At 38.7% G+C, this 16,133-nt stretch overlaps 2 protein-coding genes across 2 annotated transcripts in view; both read left to right on the top strand.

Moving 5' to 3' along the window:
- LOC125775363 (uncharacterized) overlaps positions 1-16,133 on the top strand; it is a 727,609-nt gene that overhangs the window by 348,126 nt on the left and 363,350 nt on the right. The gene's annotated exons all lie outside the window — the stretch shown is intronic.
- Positions 12,070-14,582, top strand: LOC125775439 (tigger transposable element-derived protein 6-like). Its single transcript, XM_049446065.1, has 2 exons — positions 12,070-12,556; positions 12,616-14,582. Exon 2 carries the CDS (start codon positions 12,749-12,751, stop codon positions 13,703-13,705), a length of 957 nt encoding a protein of 318 aa, XP_049302022.1. The 5' UTR covers positions 12,070-12,556; positions 12,616-12,748; the 3' UTR covers positions 13,706-14,582.

Genomic DNA, 16,133 nt, shown 5'->3' with positions numbered 1-16,133 from the left:
AAGCGGCAGGGGCCGATGGATTGCCGGCCGAGCTATTCAAACACGGCGGCGAAGAACTGATAAGGAGCATGCATCAACTTCTTTGCAAAATATGGTCGGATGAAAGCATGCCCAACGATTGGAATTTAAGTGTGCTATACCACCCAATCCATAAAAGAGGAGACCCCACAATCTGCGCCAACTATCGTGGGATAAGCCTCCTCAACATCGCGTACAAGGCTCTATTGAGCGTATTGTGTGAAAGATTAAAGCCCACCGTCAAAAACTGATTGGACCTTATCAGTGTGGCTTCAGACCTGGTAAATCAACAACCGACCAGATATTCACCATGCGCCAAATTTTGGAAAAGACCCGTGAGAGGAGAATCGACACTCACCACCTATTCGTCGATTTCAAAGCTGCTTTCGACAGCACGAAAAGGTGCTGCCTTTATGCCGTGAAGTCTGAATTTGGTATCCCCGCAAAACTAATACGGCTGTGTAAACTGACGTTGAGCAACACGAAAAGCTCCGTCAGGATCGGGAAGGACCTCTCCGAGCCGTTCGATACCAAACAAGGTTTCAGACAAGGTATTTCCCTATCGTGCGACTTTTTCAATCTGCTGCTGGAGAAAATTATTCGAGCTGCAGAACTGAATCGAGCAGGTACAATCTTTTATAAGAGTGTACAGCTGCTGGCGTATGCCGATGATATTGATATCATCGGTCTCAACACCCGCGCCTTTAGTTCTGCTTTTCCAGACTGAACAAGGAAGCAACGCAAATGGGTCTGGCAGTGAACGAGGGCAAGACGAAATATCTCCTGTCATCAAACAAACAATCGTCGCACTCGCGACTTGGCTCCCACGTCACTGTTGACAGCCATAACTTTGAAGTTGTAGATAATTTCGTCTATTTAGGAACCAGCATTAACACCTCCAACAATGTCTGCCTGGAAATCCAACGCAGGATTACTCTTGGACGATGACAACAACCGATGAGTCGACGTTGCGAGTTTTCGAGAGAAAAGTTCTGCGAGAGATTTATGGTCCGTTGGCCACGCCGAATATCGCATTCGATGGAACGATGAGCTGTACGAGATATACGACGACATTGACATAGTTCAGCGAATTAAAAGACATCGGCTACGCTGGCTAGGTCAAGTTGTCCGGATGGATGAAAACACTCCAGCTCTGAAAGTATTCGACGCAGTACCCGCCGGTGGAAGCAGAGGAAGAGGAAGACCTCTTCTCCGTTGGAAGGACCAAGTGGAGAAGGACCTGGCTTCGCTTGAAATATCCACTTGGCGCCAAGAGAAGAAACGACTGGCGCGCTGTTGTTGACTCGGCTATAATCGCGTAAGCGGTGTCTACACCAGTAAAGAAGAAAAAGAACCGCGTAGCTTTATTGAGTAATTACAACTGAAACTTGCTTAACCAAAATTTCAATATTTATGCTTAATTCTAACTTGAATAATTATAAGTGGCGTTATTCGTTTCCACGAATCTTATGCTGCACAACAGGTAGTGCGAACGCTGACCATGCACTTTCTGGTGCTTTTCGGTCACACGCGCCGGAAGTCGTAAGTCGATGCTTGAGTAATAAGTGTTGTGTTAACTTATGTATAACCCTATATATCAAATGGGAACAAAAAGATGATGCTTTCCGCCAATCATCACTTTTCGGTAAAAATTGTACACTTTTAACAGAATTTCATAATATGAAGTTGTTTGTTCACGAACTGAAAAAAATTAAGATTCGTTCACAACAAATATTCCCTACCAATAAATTAGTATCTTGACGTTCTCTTCATACTCGTGCACTTGGTACACCGACACCCTAACTAAGTGCCTTAATTTGCTACCGGTTTTCGATGAGTTTTCGAAAACAAAAATTGTTTTAGTGTCTTTGTCTCTTAACAATTTTAAGACAAGACCACTTTTAAAGTAAATTTCTAAGTACGGTTGGCTAGAAACGCGTCCGTCACTAAGTTTATCTCTTCGGTTTTTTAATTTTTCTCGACCGATTAAACCGTCACGCATTAGAATCTTATGCTACAGCGTAGTTACATGCTACAACAATATCTATGTATAAATAATCGGTGCAGGGACTTAAACCTGACGGCCATATAGGTAGGCACCACGATTTAAAATTACAGACATCTAATTGAAAGCCTTTTTGGGAACGCAAGGTCATAAATTTCTAGAAGGTGGAGATTACAATATAAAGCACATTACAAAAAATTACAGACATCTAATTTAAAGCCTTTTTGGGAACGCAAGGTCATAAATTTCTAGAAGGTGGAGATTACAATATAAAACACATTACAAAAAATTACAGACATCTAATTTAAAGCCTTTTTGGGAACGCAAGGTCATAGATTTCTAGAAGGTGGAGATTACAATATAAAACACATTTATTGAGGCTCACGACCACTATATCACACTATTATGAGAAGGCACAATAACCGTGATATAATATTACCGGTAAGCCGACATATTGGCTTAGTATCGTAACAAAATACCAGATTTAATTGATTTAGCTGCCATCAAAAATATAGATAAATTGCTCGTAACAGTTGAAACTCAGTACATGTTATTGTATTATTATCACAGGAATACAGGAAGAGATATTGACAAAAGCATAAGACAACTAAATGATATAATAACAAAAGCAGCTGTCTTAGCAACACCAAACAAATGCTACAAGCGTCAGGGTTTCAAAAAAATCACAAATAGAGAAATAGAAAAGCTTCTAAAATTAAAAGGCGTGCATGACAAGATTGGCAGATAAATCGCTCCCCTTTCAGCTTCAATTGAAATCTGTTGTGGGTAAATTAGAAAAAATGCTTAAGTGCGGGGAAGAATTCAACACTGAAATGTATACATATAAAGAAGCTGTGTCCAAATTCATGCAAGCAAACTGTTTAAGCTGTCCAGCTTACCTAATACAGCTAACGAGTCACTCAAGTCATTTAAGACTTCACCTTCTGAAATTATTAGAATCATAAAAGAACTTAACCCAAAAAAGTCGCCAGAATATGATAATATTACCCCAAAAGTGCTGATTAGTTACCAAATAATGCAGTAGAGGTGGTGCTCTCTTTGCTCTTCAATGCAATTATTATCAATTTCATGGAAAAAGTCGCAGATTATCTTGATAGATAAACCTGGAATAAAGCTGAGGAGACGTTGGCGATGATGTTTCCTCGATAAAAGGTAAATGCGGCTTTAATGTTAAGTGAAACTTTTTTGGTTTTTTAATAATTCTCCGTTCTTTCAGCAAAATTTTCACAAATGTGTCCGAATTATGAACGTTTTTCGGTTCTATTTGGGAGTAAATCCGAAGCCAATTGTGCTGTAGAGACGTACAACCCTGAAGTGTAACAATACTGACCTTGTAGAGGTAGTGGAAATTCCAGGCGAATCATCACAATCATCTGCGGAACCATCGGGTTCACTTAAAGACAAAGCAGAACAGACAACAGTAGGAGGAGAGGTAGCAACAGTTCGTCCTACCACTCCGTCGTTCCTGGAAAAAGTGAAAAAACGTGCTCCAAAGAATATTCTTAGTGAACTTAAAGATATACAAAAGAAAAGATAAGAGTTTTTTGAGCAACGAATAGAAATTAAAAAAGAAAAGTTAAATTTGGAAAAGTTAAAGCTAGAATTGGAGAAAAGTTAAATAAAGATTTTGGAATAAAAAAAATTGGAGTTAGAGCAAAAAGAAAGACTGGCAATGATTGAACTAAAGTGCAAATATAATATGTAACAATTTTATATGTATGTTTTGTATAATAATTTTTAAGAATGCACAAATATATCTAAGTGTGATAACTTGAAGTGATACAACTTTTTATATGTACATATATAAAAATAAAAAATGAATTTTTGATTTAATTATGTTTTATTTAGTTAGTTATTATGTATTTTAAGCGGCACTTACCTTGCACGGGAATAAATTCAAGTAAAAAAGGCGGAACGAAAAAGGCGATCAACTCAGCGGAAAAACAGGGAGATGCTTGCGCGTTCGTAGCGATCATGCGAAAGAGGCTGGTGCCTTGTCCGTCCATCCCTTTTGTTCCCTTTTTTTTTGGTATGTTGATGTTGTAGTATTTGTGAGCGTGTGATGTGGAATGTAATGATGATGTGGTGTGTAATTAAGATATGGTGGTGAATGACGATGTGGTGTATGTAATGTGTGTGGTGTGGGAGTGTAATATTGTGAGGGCGGTCAGTGACTCATTTAGCCATCCCGGCCCCCCTAGGCAACTGACTAGCCTAGGATTCACTGCAGCTGTTGCAGCGTTGCCACGACGGCATAGGGGGCATCTTATACGATGCCCGTCCGAGACCCGTGATGAACGATTACCTGTTGCTGGTGCGGTTGCCGGTGCTGATGCCGGTGCTGCTGCCGGTGGTGTTGCAACTGCAGCTCGGGGCGTTGGGGTAGGCCCGGTGCGTTGCACGCTGGTAGCCGACCGAACGGTTGGCGTGGCTAATACTGGCGTATCTAGGTCCATGGTAATCTACTATGTATAAAGGAGATTGTTAGTTATAAATCTGTCATAATTAGATATGAGCAATTGTGCCACGGTACGTGGCATGAATGGGTCGTCGTAGTGATCGACCATTGGGATTAGTTTTCTTTGTTAATTGCTTACGGAATATTATTTTTAACGGTTGGTATTAGCGTGTTTCTCGTTTTTTAACGTTTTATTTAATTAGTTAATTGCATAGCGGGAACATCGGTTTGTTTTTTGCGGTTTATTTCGGTTTTAGTCATTAAACGGATTGTTTATTATGTATATTTTCGGTGTTATCTGCAGTTGGTAAGAAGCATAGTTTAACGAGCGGTCTCGTTTGAATTCCGTTTTGAGTACGGAGGTCAACTACTCGAATGTGACCGTCGGAGCCGTGATGTAGCTTCTCTATGCGACCAAGTCGCCATTCTGTAGGGGGGAGACAGTCGTCATGTATTAGGACCAAATCTCCAAGCTTTGGCGCCTTTTCGGGAGTTTTCCAGCGGTACCTTTTGTGAAGGTCCTTTATATACTCCTCCTTCCATCGGCGGCTGAAATTATGATGGAGAATTTTAATTCTTTCCCATCTGTTTAGTAAGGATAGCGACTCCACGCCTGGCTCAGGTATGGCCAGAATGGGTGCTCCTTTGAGAAAGTGCCCTGGTGTAAGAGCTGTTAGATCTGAGGGATCTTGCGAGAGTGTCGTCAATGGCCGTGAATTGAGAACGGCTTCAATACGAATTAATAATGTTGTAAATTCTTCAAAGTTGAATTTGTAGTTTCCAGCTAGTTTTTTAAAGTGGGATTTAAAGCCTTTTACCGCTGATTCCCATAAACCACCCATATGAGGAGCGCTTGGAGGGATGAACTGCCAGTTAATGCCTTGGGGAGCGTAGTTTTGTACAATCTCAGGGGAAACTTGTTTGATAAAGTCCACAAACTGTTTTTCGGTGGCTCTTTGAGCACCTATAAATGTCTTGCCGTTGTCGCTCATGAGCTTTGACGGAAAACCACGTCGTCCGACGAAGCGAGCAAATGGCGCGAGGAAAGCCTCTTTTGTCAGATTACTACATAGCTCGAGGTGTACTGCTTTTGTCGTAAAACAGACAAAGACAGCCACGTAGCCTTTCATCAGTGTGGGAGACCTTAGCATGGATGCCTTTATTTGAAAAGGCCCAGCAAAATCGACACCTGTGATAGTGGAATTTGCAGCGTTCCGGTGGAAGTGCTGCCATAATCTGTGTCCGCATCTTTTGCTTATGCACAGTGCATATCTTGCACGAAAAATGCATTTCTTTATTTTTGGCTTGAGTCTTGGGATATAAAACTTTTGCGGACTATTTGTTGCATGAGGCGGTGTTCAGCGTGTAATAATAGTACGTGGACATAATTGATATGTAATGAGGCAAGTTGCGATCTCTCTGGTATAACAATGGGATGACGTTCGTTGTAAGTTAGGCTTGAATTGGCAAGCCGACCATTTGCACGAAGTAGACCCTTCGTATCTATGAATGGATTTAGTACTAGGAGTGAGCTCTTTTTATCAATCGGCTTCGATTCTCTCAGTACTGATATCTCTTGGCTGAAGTAGCGCGCTTGAGTAGATGCGATAAGAGCGACCTTTGCTTTTTGTAAGTCTAGGTGCGTCACTGTATCGTCTTGGGGATATACTGTGCGTATTTCTTTAAGGCTAAGGGGGTAAGAAAAGGAGTTGATCTTTCGACTTTCTGGGGCAATAATATTGCGCATGGGCGATTGTGGCCAAGAATCGGGAGATTCTGTTAACCATCGGGGGCCATTCCACCAAAGGGTGGTGGTGGCAAGGTGCAGAGGTTTGCACCCTCTTGTACCTAGATCTGCAGGATTGTAAGCACTGGTTACGTGTCGCCAAGTGGCTGATCCCACTAAATCAAGAACTTGCGCCGTTCGATTAGAAATATAGGTTTTCCACGCGTGTGGTGGCTTTTCTAACCAGGCTAGAACTATTTCGGAATCAGACCATAGATATAATTTGTATTTTGCCATGTTTAAGTGGGTCTGCACCATGGAAACTAGCTTTGCTAGTAGCAGAGCGCCACAGAGTTCAAGTCGTGGTAGACTTATGGTTTTTAGAGGCGCAACTTTTGCTTTTGCCACTAGTAGGTGGCTTGTAGTTGCAATATCGCTTTGTGTGCGCACATATATAGTGGCACAATAGGCCTTTTCAGAGGCGTCGCAGAAGCCGTGTAGTTCCACTTTGTATTCGGGGGAATAGTTTACCCACCGTGGAATTTGTATCTGCGAAATGTCGGTCAGATTATTAGCGAACTGCGACCATCTTTCTATGCGAAGAGGTTTCACTTATTCGTCCCAGTCAGTTCCGTCTTGCCATAATTCTTGGATCAGGATTGTCGCTTGTATCATAATGGGCGAAAGCCATCCTGCGGGGTCAAAAAGTTTTGCCACAGAGGAGAGAATTTGGCGTTTCGTAATGGCGGATAATGCGGATATGGACTCAGTTGTGTATGAAAACTTGTCCGATATCGCATTCCATTGGATGCCCAGAGTTTTTGTTGTACTTTCCTTTTCGAAAATAAGGAAATTAGTGTCCAACAAATTTTCTTTTGGTATATTTTTTAATATAGTTGGGTGATTTGCGGTAATCTTTTTTAATGGAAACCCTGCGGATTTGAGGGCTTGGATTACTTGTGATAATGATTCGTATGCTTGTGGAAGACTGTGACTTCCAGACAGAATATCGTCTACATACGTTTGTGTTTTTAACACCTGGGTCGCCAGAGGAAATTCTGACTTGGTGTTTTCAGCCAATTCATGGAGTGTTCGAATGGCTAAGTATGGGGCACAGTTAACGCCAAAGGTCACTGTTTTTAGCTTGAAGTCGCGTAGTGGACTATTGGGGGATTTTCGGAAAATAATTCGCTGAAAATCTTGATCGTTTTTATGTACGACTATTTGTCTATACATTTTTTCGACGTCCCCTTTAAATACGTATTTGAATGTACGCCAGTTTAGAATAAGCAGCATTAAATCAGGTTGGAGCGTGGGTCCTGTAAACAGGATATCGTTTAGGGAATTCCCCGAGCTAGTGGATCTTGAGGCGTTGAAAACAACTCTTACTTTAGTTGTTTTTTTATCTGGCTTCACTACTGCATGATGTGGCAAGTAAAATGAGTAGTATTTGCCATTGATAATTTTTTCGCATGGGCTTACTTCCTCCATGTGATCTAAATGGAGGTATTCTTCCAACACACCATCATATTCTGGTTTGAGTTCACCTTTTTTAAGTAGGTTTCTTTCCATACTTTGAAACTGCTGTATTGCAGAGGTGCGAGAGTAACCTAAGGCGATTGTGTTGGGAAATTGTTGTGTTAGTGTCGTACGACATATCGACCATTATCTGATCTAGTAGTTGTGGCTTTGTAAAAGTCTTCACAATACTGATCTTCGGGGGTTGTGATTGAAATGGGGGGGAGTTCTTCTATCTCCCAAAATTTTCTCAATTGTGAATTGAGGTACTTGTTTGAGATTTCCTCAACTTGAGTTGTCATTGTTGTGACTGGTTCCGTAACTAGTCCACTTAGAATCCAACCGAAAATAGTCTTTTGTGCCAAAAGTGTGTTTGAAATTTTCTCAATACCTTCGAGTATTATTTGTGGTATGAGATCGCTGCCTAATAGAAGGTCTATTTGAGCGGGGGTGTTGCAATTGGGATCTGCTAACTTAAGGTGTGAAACCTTTTCCCAATGCTTGCTATTTATGTGATAGGTTGGTAACATATTGGTTAATTGCGGTAAGACTATAGCTTCTGCTTGTATTCTTATATACGCTTGGGGGGAAAATAGGGTAATGGGGCAGATTTTATTAGAGTTTTGAACTACTCTTCCGCCCATTCCCGTAATTTCAAAGTTGGCTTGTCTTATTGGCAGATTTAGCCTATTTTGTGCCCTAGACGCTATGAAAGATCGTTGTGATCCTTGGTCTATTAGGGCTCTGAGCTTAAACAGTTCTCCTCGATGTTCGATGGAGACGACTGCTGTGGGTAGTAGTACCCTACTTTGATTTTCGCTATGTAGCGATTGAGTTTTTAACGCCTTTGAGCAGCATGGTGCTTCGTGGCAGTTTTCAGAATTTGTTGCTGCAACTAATCCTGTTGCTCTTTTGATATTTGCGCTGTTTGGGGGTAAGCTGGAAAAGTTATTTATATGAAGCATCGAATGGTGTCGTTTATGACAATAAACGCAATTAAATTTGCTTTCGCACTCTTTGAGCGCATGCGCACGAGACAAACAATTGGTACAAAGTTTTTTTGTTCTTACGAAATTGTTTCTTTCGTTAATGTTTAGTTTTTTAAATTTCTCGCAAGATTTCAGCCTGTGCCCTCCTTTACACAGTTCGCATGACGTATGTTTATTTTGTTCGGAGGTGAACGCTTGTGTTTTGAAAAAACTACGATTGAAGTTGTTGTTGTTACTCACTTGGGATCTAATGAAGCTTCGATTTAGGTCGTGTTGAACGTTTTTAGTTCTGACCATTTTTTTATCAACCCTTTCCGCAATTTCGTATTGGGTAGTTAAGAAATCGTTCATTTGTTGCCACGTTGGGCACTTTCTTCGTGATGAGAGCGATTTCTCCCACAAAAGTAACGATTTTTCTGGTAATGCGGATGTGCATATATATATTTACCAGAATGGGGTCCCAATTGTCTGTGGGAATATTCTGTGTCGCTAGAACCGATTCATTAAATTCGTAAAGAGCTTTAAGAGCTTCCCAAGCATACTTGAAATTTTCGTCATTAAGAGCGAACTGTTTGACTAATACCTCTGCTTGACCTTTTGTTTTGTATCGGAGGTGATACAATTTTTGTGCATTAGATAATTTTGGGTGGTTTATGTAAACGGCTGTGAACATGTCCCGGAAGGACGGCCATTGTTCATAACCACCATGAAAAATTTCAGTGTCACATGCTGGCACTTTAAGGTGCATGCCTGAACTCGCCTCTTGGCTTTGAATTTGTGGCAGCTCTACTCTCGATTGTGGAGTAGGTGCAATTGCTTTAATTAATCTCAATTGATCGGAGATCATAGCTCTCGTTTCCTCGTACTGGTCTGAGCAGTGTTCATATTTGGAGTATGCTGAGGATTTGAAATTTTCAGGTAGATCTAATTCGTCAGATTCTACAATTGCGTCATACGCAGCTTGGAGACGTGTCCAGAAATTGCTTAGATTTTCTTTTTTGATTTCTAATACCGATTCAGAATTGTCTTGAATCGGTGAAGTTGAAAATCGAGTGCAGTATCGAATTAGACTGTCACTCTCAGCAATAAACTTAGTATATGAAATATCTTTCAGCCTTTTTTGCTTTGTAGCACCTTGCTTTGAGCGTGTAGCATCAGCAGGTGTACAAGGGCTCTTTTCTTCTGAAATCATTTTAGGAACTTTTAGTGACTGTATTGCTTTAGATTCTTTTGAATCTGAGCTCATTTAGAAAATGTTTTAAAATAATTTAATTCAAAGATTCCAAAACAAAGTTCTGCGAAAAATGGTAAATGCGCCGTGGTACATACGAAATTCGGATCTGCACCGCGATCTTCATTTAAAAATGGTTCGGGAAGTCATTCGCGAAACAGCATCGAAACATGCAGAAAGGTTGCAAAATCATATAAACAGTGAAGCCCGACAACTAGGAGAGGCTAGAAATAGCAGGCGCAGACTGAAAAGAACAACGTTTCTTGATCTATTACGAATCTAAGAAAATAACAAATATCATTATATTTAGTTATAAAATTTAGTTTAAAAAAGAAAAGCTTGTTATTACAGCTTTTATTGTTTTGCTTCATACATTGCGAAAAATATTGCTTGTTAGTTTAAATTTATCACTAGTTGCAATTTCAATGAAATGTAGACCCCTCATTTATTACGTTTCAATAAAAAAAAAAAAAAAAAAAAAAAAAAATTTAAAATGTCTAAGTGTAAACTAGACTGGTAGATATACAGAAACAGCTTTGAATAATAATATAGAGAATAGAAAACTCTTTTGTATACGAGAGTTCCAAAGAGAATCACTAAAACCACTGGCTTTTTGATAGCCAAACTTTCAAAATATTTTCGTATATAATTGTATATGTACTTATGTGTTTTGACGTGAACTCTTTTGCGTAAATAAGAGTTTTTAACGAGTTTAATTTTAACGATAACGCGTTCAATTGTACGTGAAGCCGAACACCGAAACTCTTGTAGATTAATAAGAGTTTTTCAAATGAAATACGTAAATTCCCGTTTACTTCAATTATGTTTAATTTGGTTGTAATTACCGTAGCAGAAAATGTTTCCTATATGCGTATATATATATATATTTTTTTTGTAAGTATATGTATATATATATTTATTTATTATTATTATTTTTTTTTATGTTGATCACGTCACCAAGATCGGCAGGCTGCCCCTACAAGTGTTTGCATTGCCATGCAATATGCCAGCCAAATTATGTTAAGTGTGGACCATGTTGTTTGGAGATGATTAAGTACTATATTTTCCAGGCCAGCATAACTACAGTAAGCCGCTGCTGATCGTAGGCGACACCATCCGTATTAGAGATTTCGGCAATTGTGCTGTAGTGTGTCTAAGCACTAAGCTACGTTCCAAATGCCATGCTGTTCCAATTAAAGCCAACAGCACTTAAGGATGGGAGACGTTCTTCTTCAACGTGAAACAAAAATTATTTGACTTTTCTTGTACGTACATACGTCCGTTGACTCTCCATCTTGCACGGGAATAAATTCAAGTAAAAAAGGCGGAACGAAAAAGGCGATCAACTCAGCGGAAAAACGGGGAGATGCTTGCGCGTTCGTAGCGATCATGCGAAAGAGGCTGGTGCCTTGTCCGTCCGTCCCTTTTGTTCCCTTTTTTTTTTGGTATGTTGATGTTGTAGTATTTGTGAGCGTGTGATGTGGAATGTAATGATGATGTGGTGTGTAATTAAGATATGGTGGTGAATGACGATGTGGTGTATGTAATGTGTGTGGTGTGGGAGTGTAATATTGTGAGGGGGGTCGGTAACTCATTTAGCCAAATTATAATTTTTAATTTAATGAAACAGTATTTGGAAACATAAGATGATATAACGATTGTCTTTTTAATTCAAAGCTACTTGAGATCGTTTCTTCCACTTCTTCTCCATAAATGTCTTCATTTGTACTCTCGTTGAAATTCTTATTTTCACTGTTATCAAGTAGTATATTGTGAAGAATGCAGCATACTACTATCCATTCGCTACAGTATTTTTGACTACTTTTATTTCGAATTCGAATCACACAACAGTGTTTAATTCTTACACGGTATTTGCTATGCTGTTTGTTGAATTTTTTTCTTTTAGATAGTTCAAATTGTTGAGATTTGCTTCTGTAAGGCGTTATGATAATGTTACTGAGAGGGTAAGTAGAGTCTCCCGCAATCCACCCCTGTCCTGAAAAAAATCTTGGCTGATATTTGTTTAGTGAACAGTTTTTTAATATTTTTGCATCGTGAGTAGAGTTAACGGCAACATCACGAATTTTTAGCTTGTAGTCGCAAACCATTTGAGCTTTAATTGCATATACAGTGAAATTCCCCAAGACGGACAGTCCTTATAACCGGACAGCTCCAATAACCGGACAAATTTTGTGTACACAGGTTTTTCAATCATTTTTTCATACAAATATCATTCTAATAAACGGACGCTATAATAACCGGACGCGGACACTGTATTTTAAGCCATTTCCATGAAAAAATTTCTCATAAACGGACAAAATTCAAAAACATCGCAAGCAAGCTTTGTTGTTCATTATAAAAATGAAATAGGGGATTCCCCTTTTAACATGTATGCACACATTCAAGCCGTGCGTGTCAAGTAAAAGGTAGTTTTCTATTCAGTTTGTCAAGTAAGTTGCATGCGAGTGGTTGCGTTCAAAGTTCGTAATAATATGGCACCGAAAAAGAAGCTACTTTCTATTAAAGAGAAAATGCAAATTATTAATGTTTTCGAAAAAGAAAAGTTATCAGTACGTGGAATTGCAAAAAGGTAAAGTATGGTGAGTCCAAAATTTAACTTGTAGGTACACATTTCCTTTGCTTTAAAAGGTTCAATATTGGCAAAACGCAGGCTGCTGAAATTAATTAAAATAAAAAAGCAATTCATTCTAAATGGGAGTCTGGATCTAATATTCACCAAAAGCGAAGTTTCCTTAAAGAAGGCGGCTCGGAAATAGACAGGATGTGTTTTCATTGGTTCGCTAAGGCTAGAAGTCAAAAAATTCCGATTTCTGGTCCCATTTTGAAAGCAAAGGCAATGGAAATTGCAGGAAAACTGGGTGTACCTAATTTTAAAGCTTCGGATGGATGGCTAGATAAATGGCGATTAAGGAATAATGTTTCCTTCAAATGCATATCTGGTGAAGCTGCAGATGTGAATCAGGATGATGTCGAACAGTTTCAGACAAAGCTGCAAACTCTGTTGAATGGGTACAAGCCTGAAGACATTTACAACGCCGATGAGAGTGGGCTTTTCTTTCGTGCCTTACCGGACAAAACCCTCGCTTTTAAATCTGAAAAATGTATGGGAGGTAAGCTATCAAAGGAAAGACTCACAATTTTGTTCTGTGCTAATATGGCTCGAGATAAGGAGCCGCTTTTGGTTATAGGGAAAGCAGCCCGTCCTCGATCCTTTAAACATGTTCCAATTGCAAAACTTCCAGTGGATTGGAAGTCTAATAAAAAAGCATGGATGACTCGAGAAGTGATGAGCGAATGGCTGCAGCAGTTCAATCGAAGAATGAAAGCCCAGAATCGAAAAATTATCTTGTTTCTAAATAACGCGGCTTCTCATCCAAACGAATTAGACTTGACCAACATAAAAATTTGTTTCTTGCCACCAAATACAACGTCAGTTAGCCAACCCCTTGATCAAGGTATAATCCAAAATTTTAAAACTTTGTATAGAAGCTTAGTTTTAAAACACCTGATAACTAAAATTGGCGATACAAGTTCTGCCTCAGAGCTCTCAAAATCGATTAATGTACTGGAAGCTGTGTATTTTATCAAAGCATCTTGGGATAAAGTGGAAGCCACAACAATCCGAAACTGCTTCCGTAAAGCAGGATTTTTGGAAACCTTAGAGCATCCTTCAGATTTTGATCCCGAAGAAACACATTCCACTGGTAGTCTATGCTAGGCTTCAGGAAGGACTAGATTTGGCAAATGATTTCGAAGGTTTTCTCCAAATAGATCAAAATGTTTTCACTGAGGACAACAATATAGAAATTCAATTTGACCACCAACCAGATGATACTATGGACTTAAGTGATTCAGAAGATGAACCTTCAGAAGAAATAAGTGACCCCATAACATCATATGATGAGGCTTTAAAACTTGTTGCGCGCTTGAAACAATTTGCAAAAAATGATTATGTAGTTTTTCAGCAGGTTAAAAATATCGAGAGTCACTTTGAAAATTAAAATTTCAAATCAAAGCAATCAATGTTAAAACAAACAAGCATCACACAATTTTTTTTATCAAACTGGTCGATATTGAAATGTAAAGACTTATACAATGTATTTAATTGATATATTTATGTATGTATGTATATGTAATACTAAAGTATTTAAATATTCTTTACTTTGAAAATTTCTTAAATAAACTACAATGAATTTTATATGTATAGTATATATTTTTTGACCTCATCCCCTGTAAGCGGACATCTCCTATAACCGGACAAAAACACTGCGGCCGTGGGTATCCGGTTATGAGGAATTTCACTGTATATGATTTCTGGAAAAGAACGCTTCATGATTTTTTATTGGGGATCCGGCGAGTTTTATTTCAGTGCCATCCACGTAACCTACACAAAATGTAGTTCGTTGAACGTTTCTCGTACTATTAGAGAGCACTCAGTTTTATCTGGCCAGTATATATATAAATGGAGTTGTTTTAAAAATGCCTTGAATACTCTGCGAGTAATATTTGTTAACGTTCCTCCGTCACCAATCCCAAAAGTTGTCGCAATTTTTCGTATCGATGCACTTTCTTCTGACGAGCCTAATCTATATAGAACGACAGCTAGCTGTATATCAATCGGGAATTGCTTGCCACTACATTTTTTAAAAACTTCGTCACTTGTATGATGGTCAATAAGTGAGTAAATTGAGCTCGGTCTACACGCAGCATTTGACGGAACCGATTGTCATCCATTGTGGTTATAATATCATCGCACCAGTGAATTGACAATATTTTCTACACCTCTACGACAGTTTAGTGTAATGAGCAAATCATCATACACCTCGTCAATGGTATCCTCTATCAAATCTTCATCTTCACTGAATATGTCTTAAAATAATTTGAAAGTTAGTTCCATGCTCCTCTGTACATCAATTTAAAGTGCTTACCAGTAATAAATTTGATCTGCTCCACATAATTTTTAATTAAATGACTGACAATTTTTGATTTAGCATTTTTACTCTTTAATAAAATTGAATCAGCTGTTTCGGAATAAAATTTACCATACTACCAAGGTAGAGCAAAAAGTATGTTCACAGTTAAGCCTTTTAACGAAGTATCAACTAACGACTATTAGCAAATTAACAGGCTTCGGTCCGAATACCCCTAATATTTTATTACCCCAAGTGAATGAAGTAACTTATCTTAGTATTTACTTAGACAATAAAAACTCTAAACTTAGGCTAGACAACAAAGTGCTTTTACATAATGCGACCATAAAGCCGAGTTGGATGCATGGCATTCAACTGTGGGGTACGACCTGCGCCACAAATATGTATATATGTAATTATATCAAAAATGCTTAGAACAATCACTTGTTCACAATGGTACATGCGTAATGAAAATATACATAAACATCTTCGTATTGTTATGGTAAAGAAAGAAGTAGAGGATAGCAGAATGATTGTATTGTATATCTAAACTCCGAGATGTCCCAAACCCATGCTTCGGTACACTCCTGCGATCAAACACAGCTAAAAAGAAAAGATATACCAGCGTACAAAAGATCAACGTACCACGAAAATAGTTCAATCAGTTGCTTGAGCTGGTCTAGTTTTTAAATAGATTTAAGATTTTATAACTTATTGTTAGGCTTTGAAAACAAAAAGCAGATGTAATAAATAAAGAAATATTGTAACAAAAAAACAAAACAAAATTAAAAAAAAAAACAAATCCCCTGGTTTAGCAGCAATCAGAAACGACTCTAAGGACTTGTTGCGCAATTTCTAGAGAACATGCTTCAGCTCCTTTATGGAACGATTAAAAGTGCCTTTTCATTAGGATTTCTTTTGAATTGCCAAGCATGCAGAAGATGTCTCTTCTCTCTGAGCTTCTCATTGCCGCATTGAACCTGTCTGTGGACTCTCTGTGTGGTGACTCAAAGGAAATGGCAATGTAGGGGTCCAAATTTTTTATAATTTCTAATATTATTAGATTCATTATTTAAAATATATTCGATTTTAACTTTATAAAGTCGCTTGACACAACACCGGCCACCTTCACAGGATCATGATCCTTCAACATCGATAGGCAGCAGGGCGGGCTTGTGAATATTTCGCTTAATTGTGTCTGCTTTGTTTGCACATTGTACTAGCGCCGTGTTGTCT

The sequence above is a fragment of the Bactrocera dorsalis genome, chromosome 1 (genome assembly GCF_023373825.1).
Source record: "Bactrocera dorsalis isolate Fly_Bdor chromosome 1, ASM2337382v1, whole genome shotgun sequence".
NCBI classification, from domain to species: domain Eukaryota; kingdom Metazoa; phylum Arthropoda; class Insecta; order Diptera; family Tephritidae; genus Bactrocera; species Bactrocera dorsalis.
Note: the sequence above shows the minus strand (reverse complement) of the source record. Positions and strands in the feature narration are given on the sequence as shown.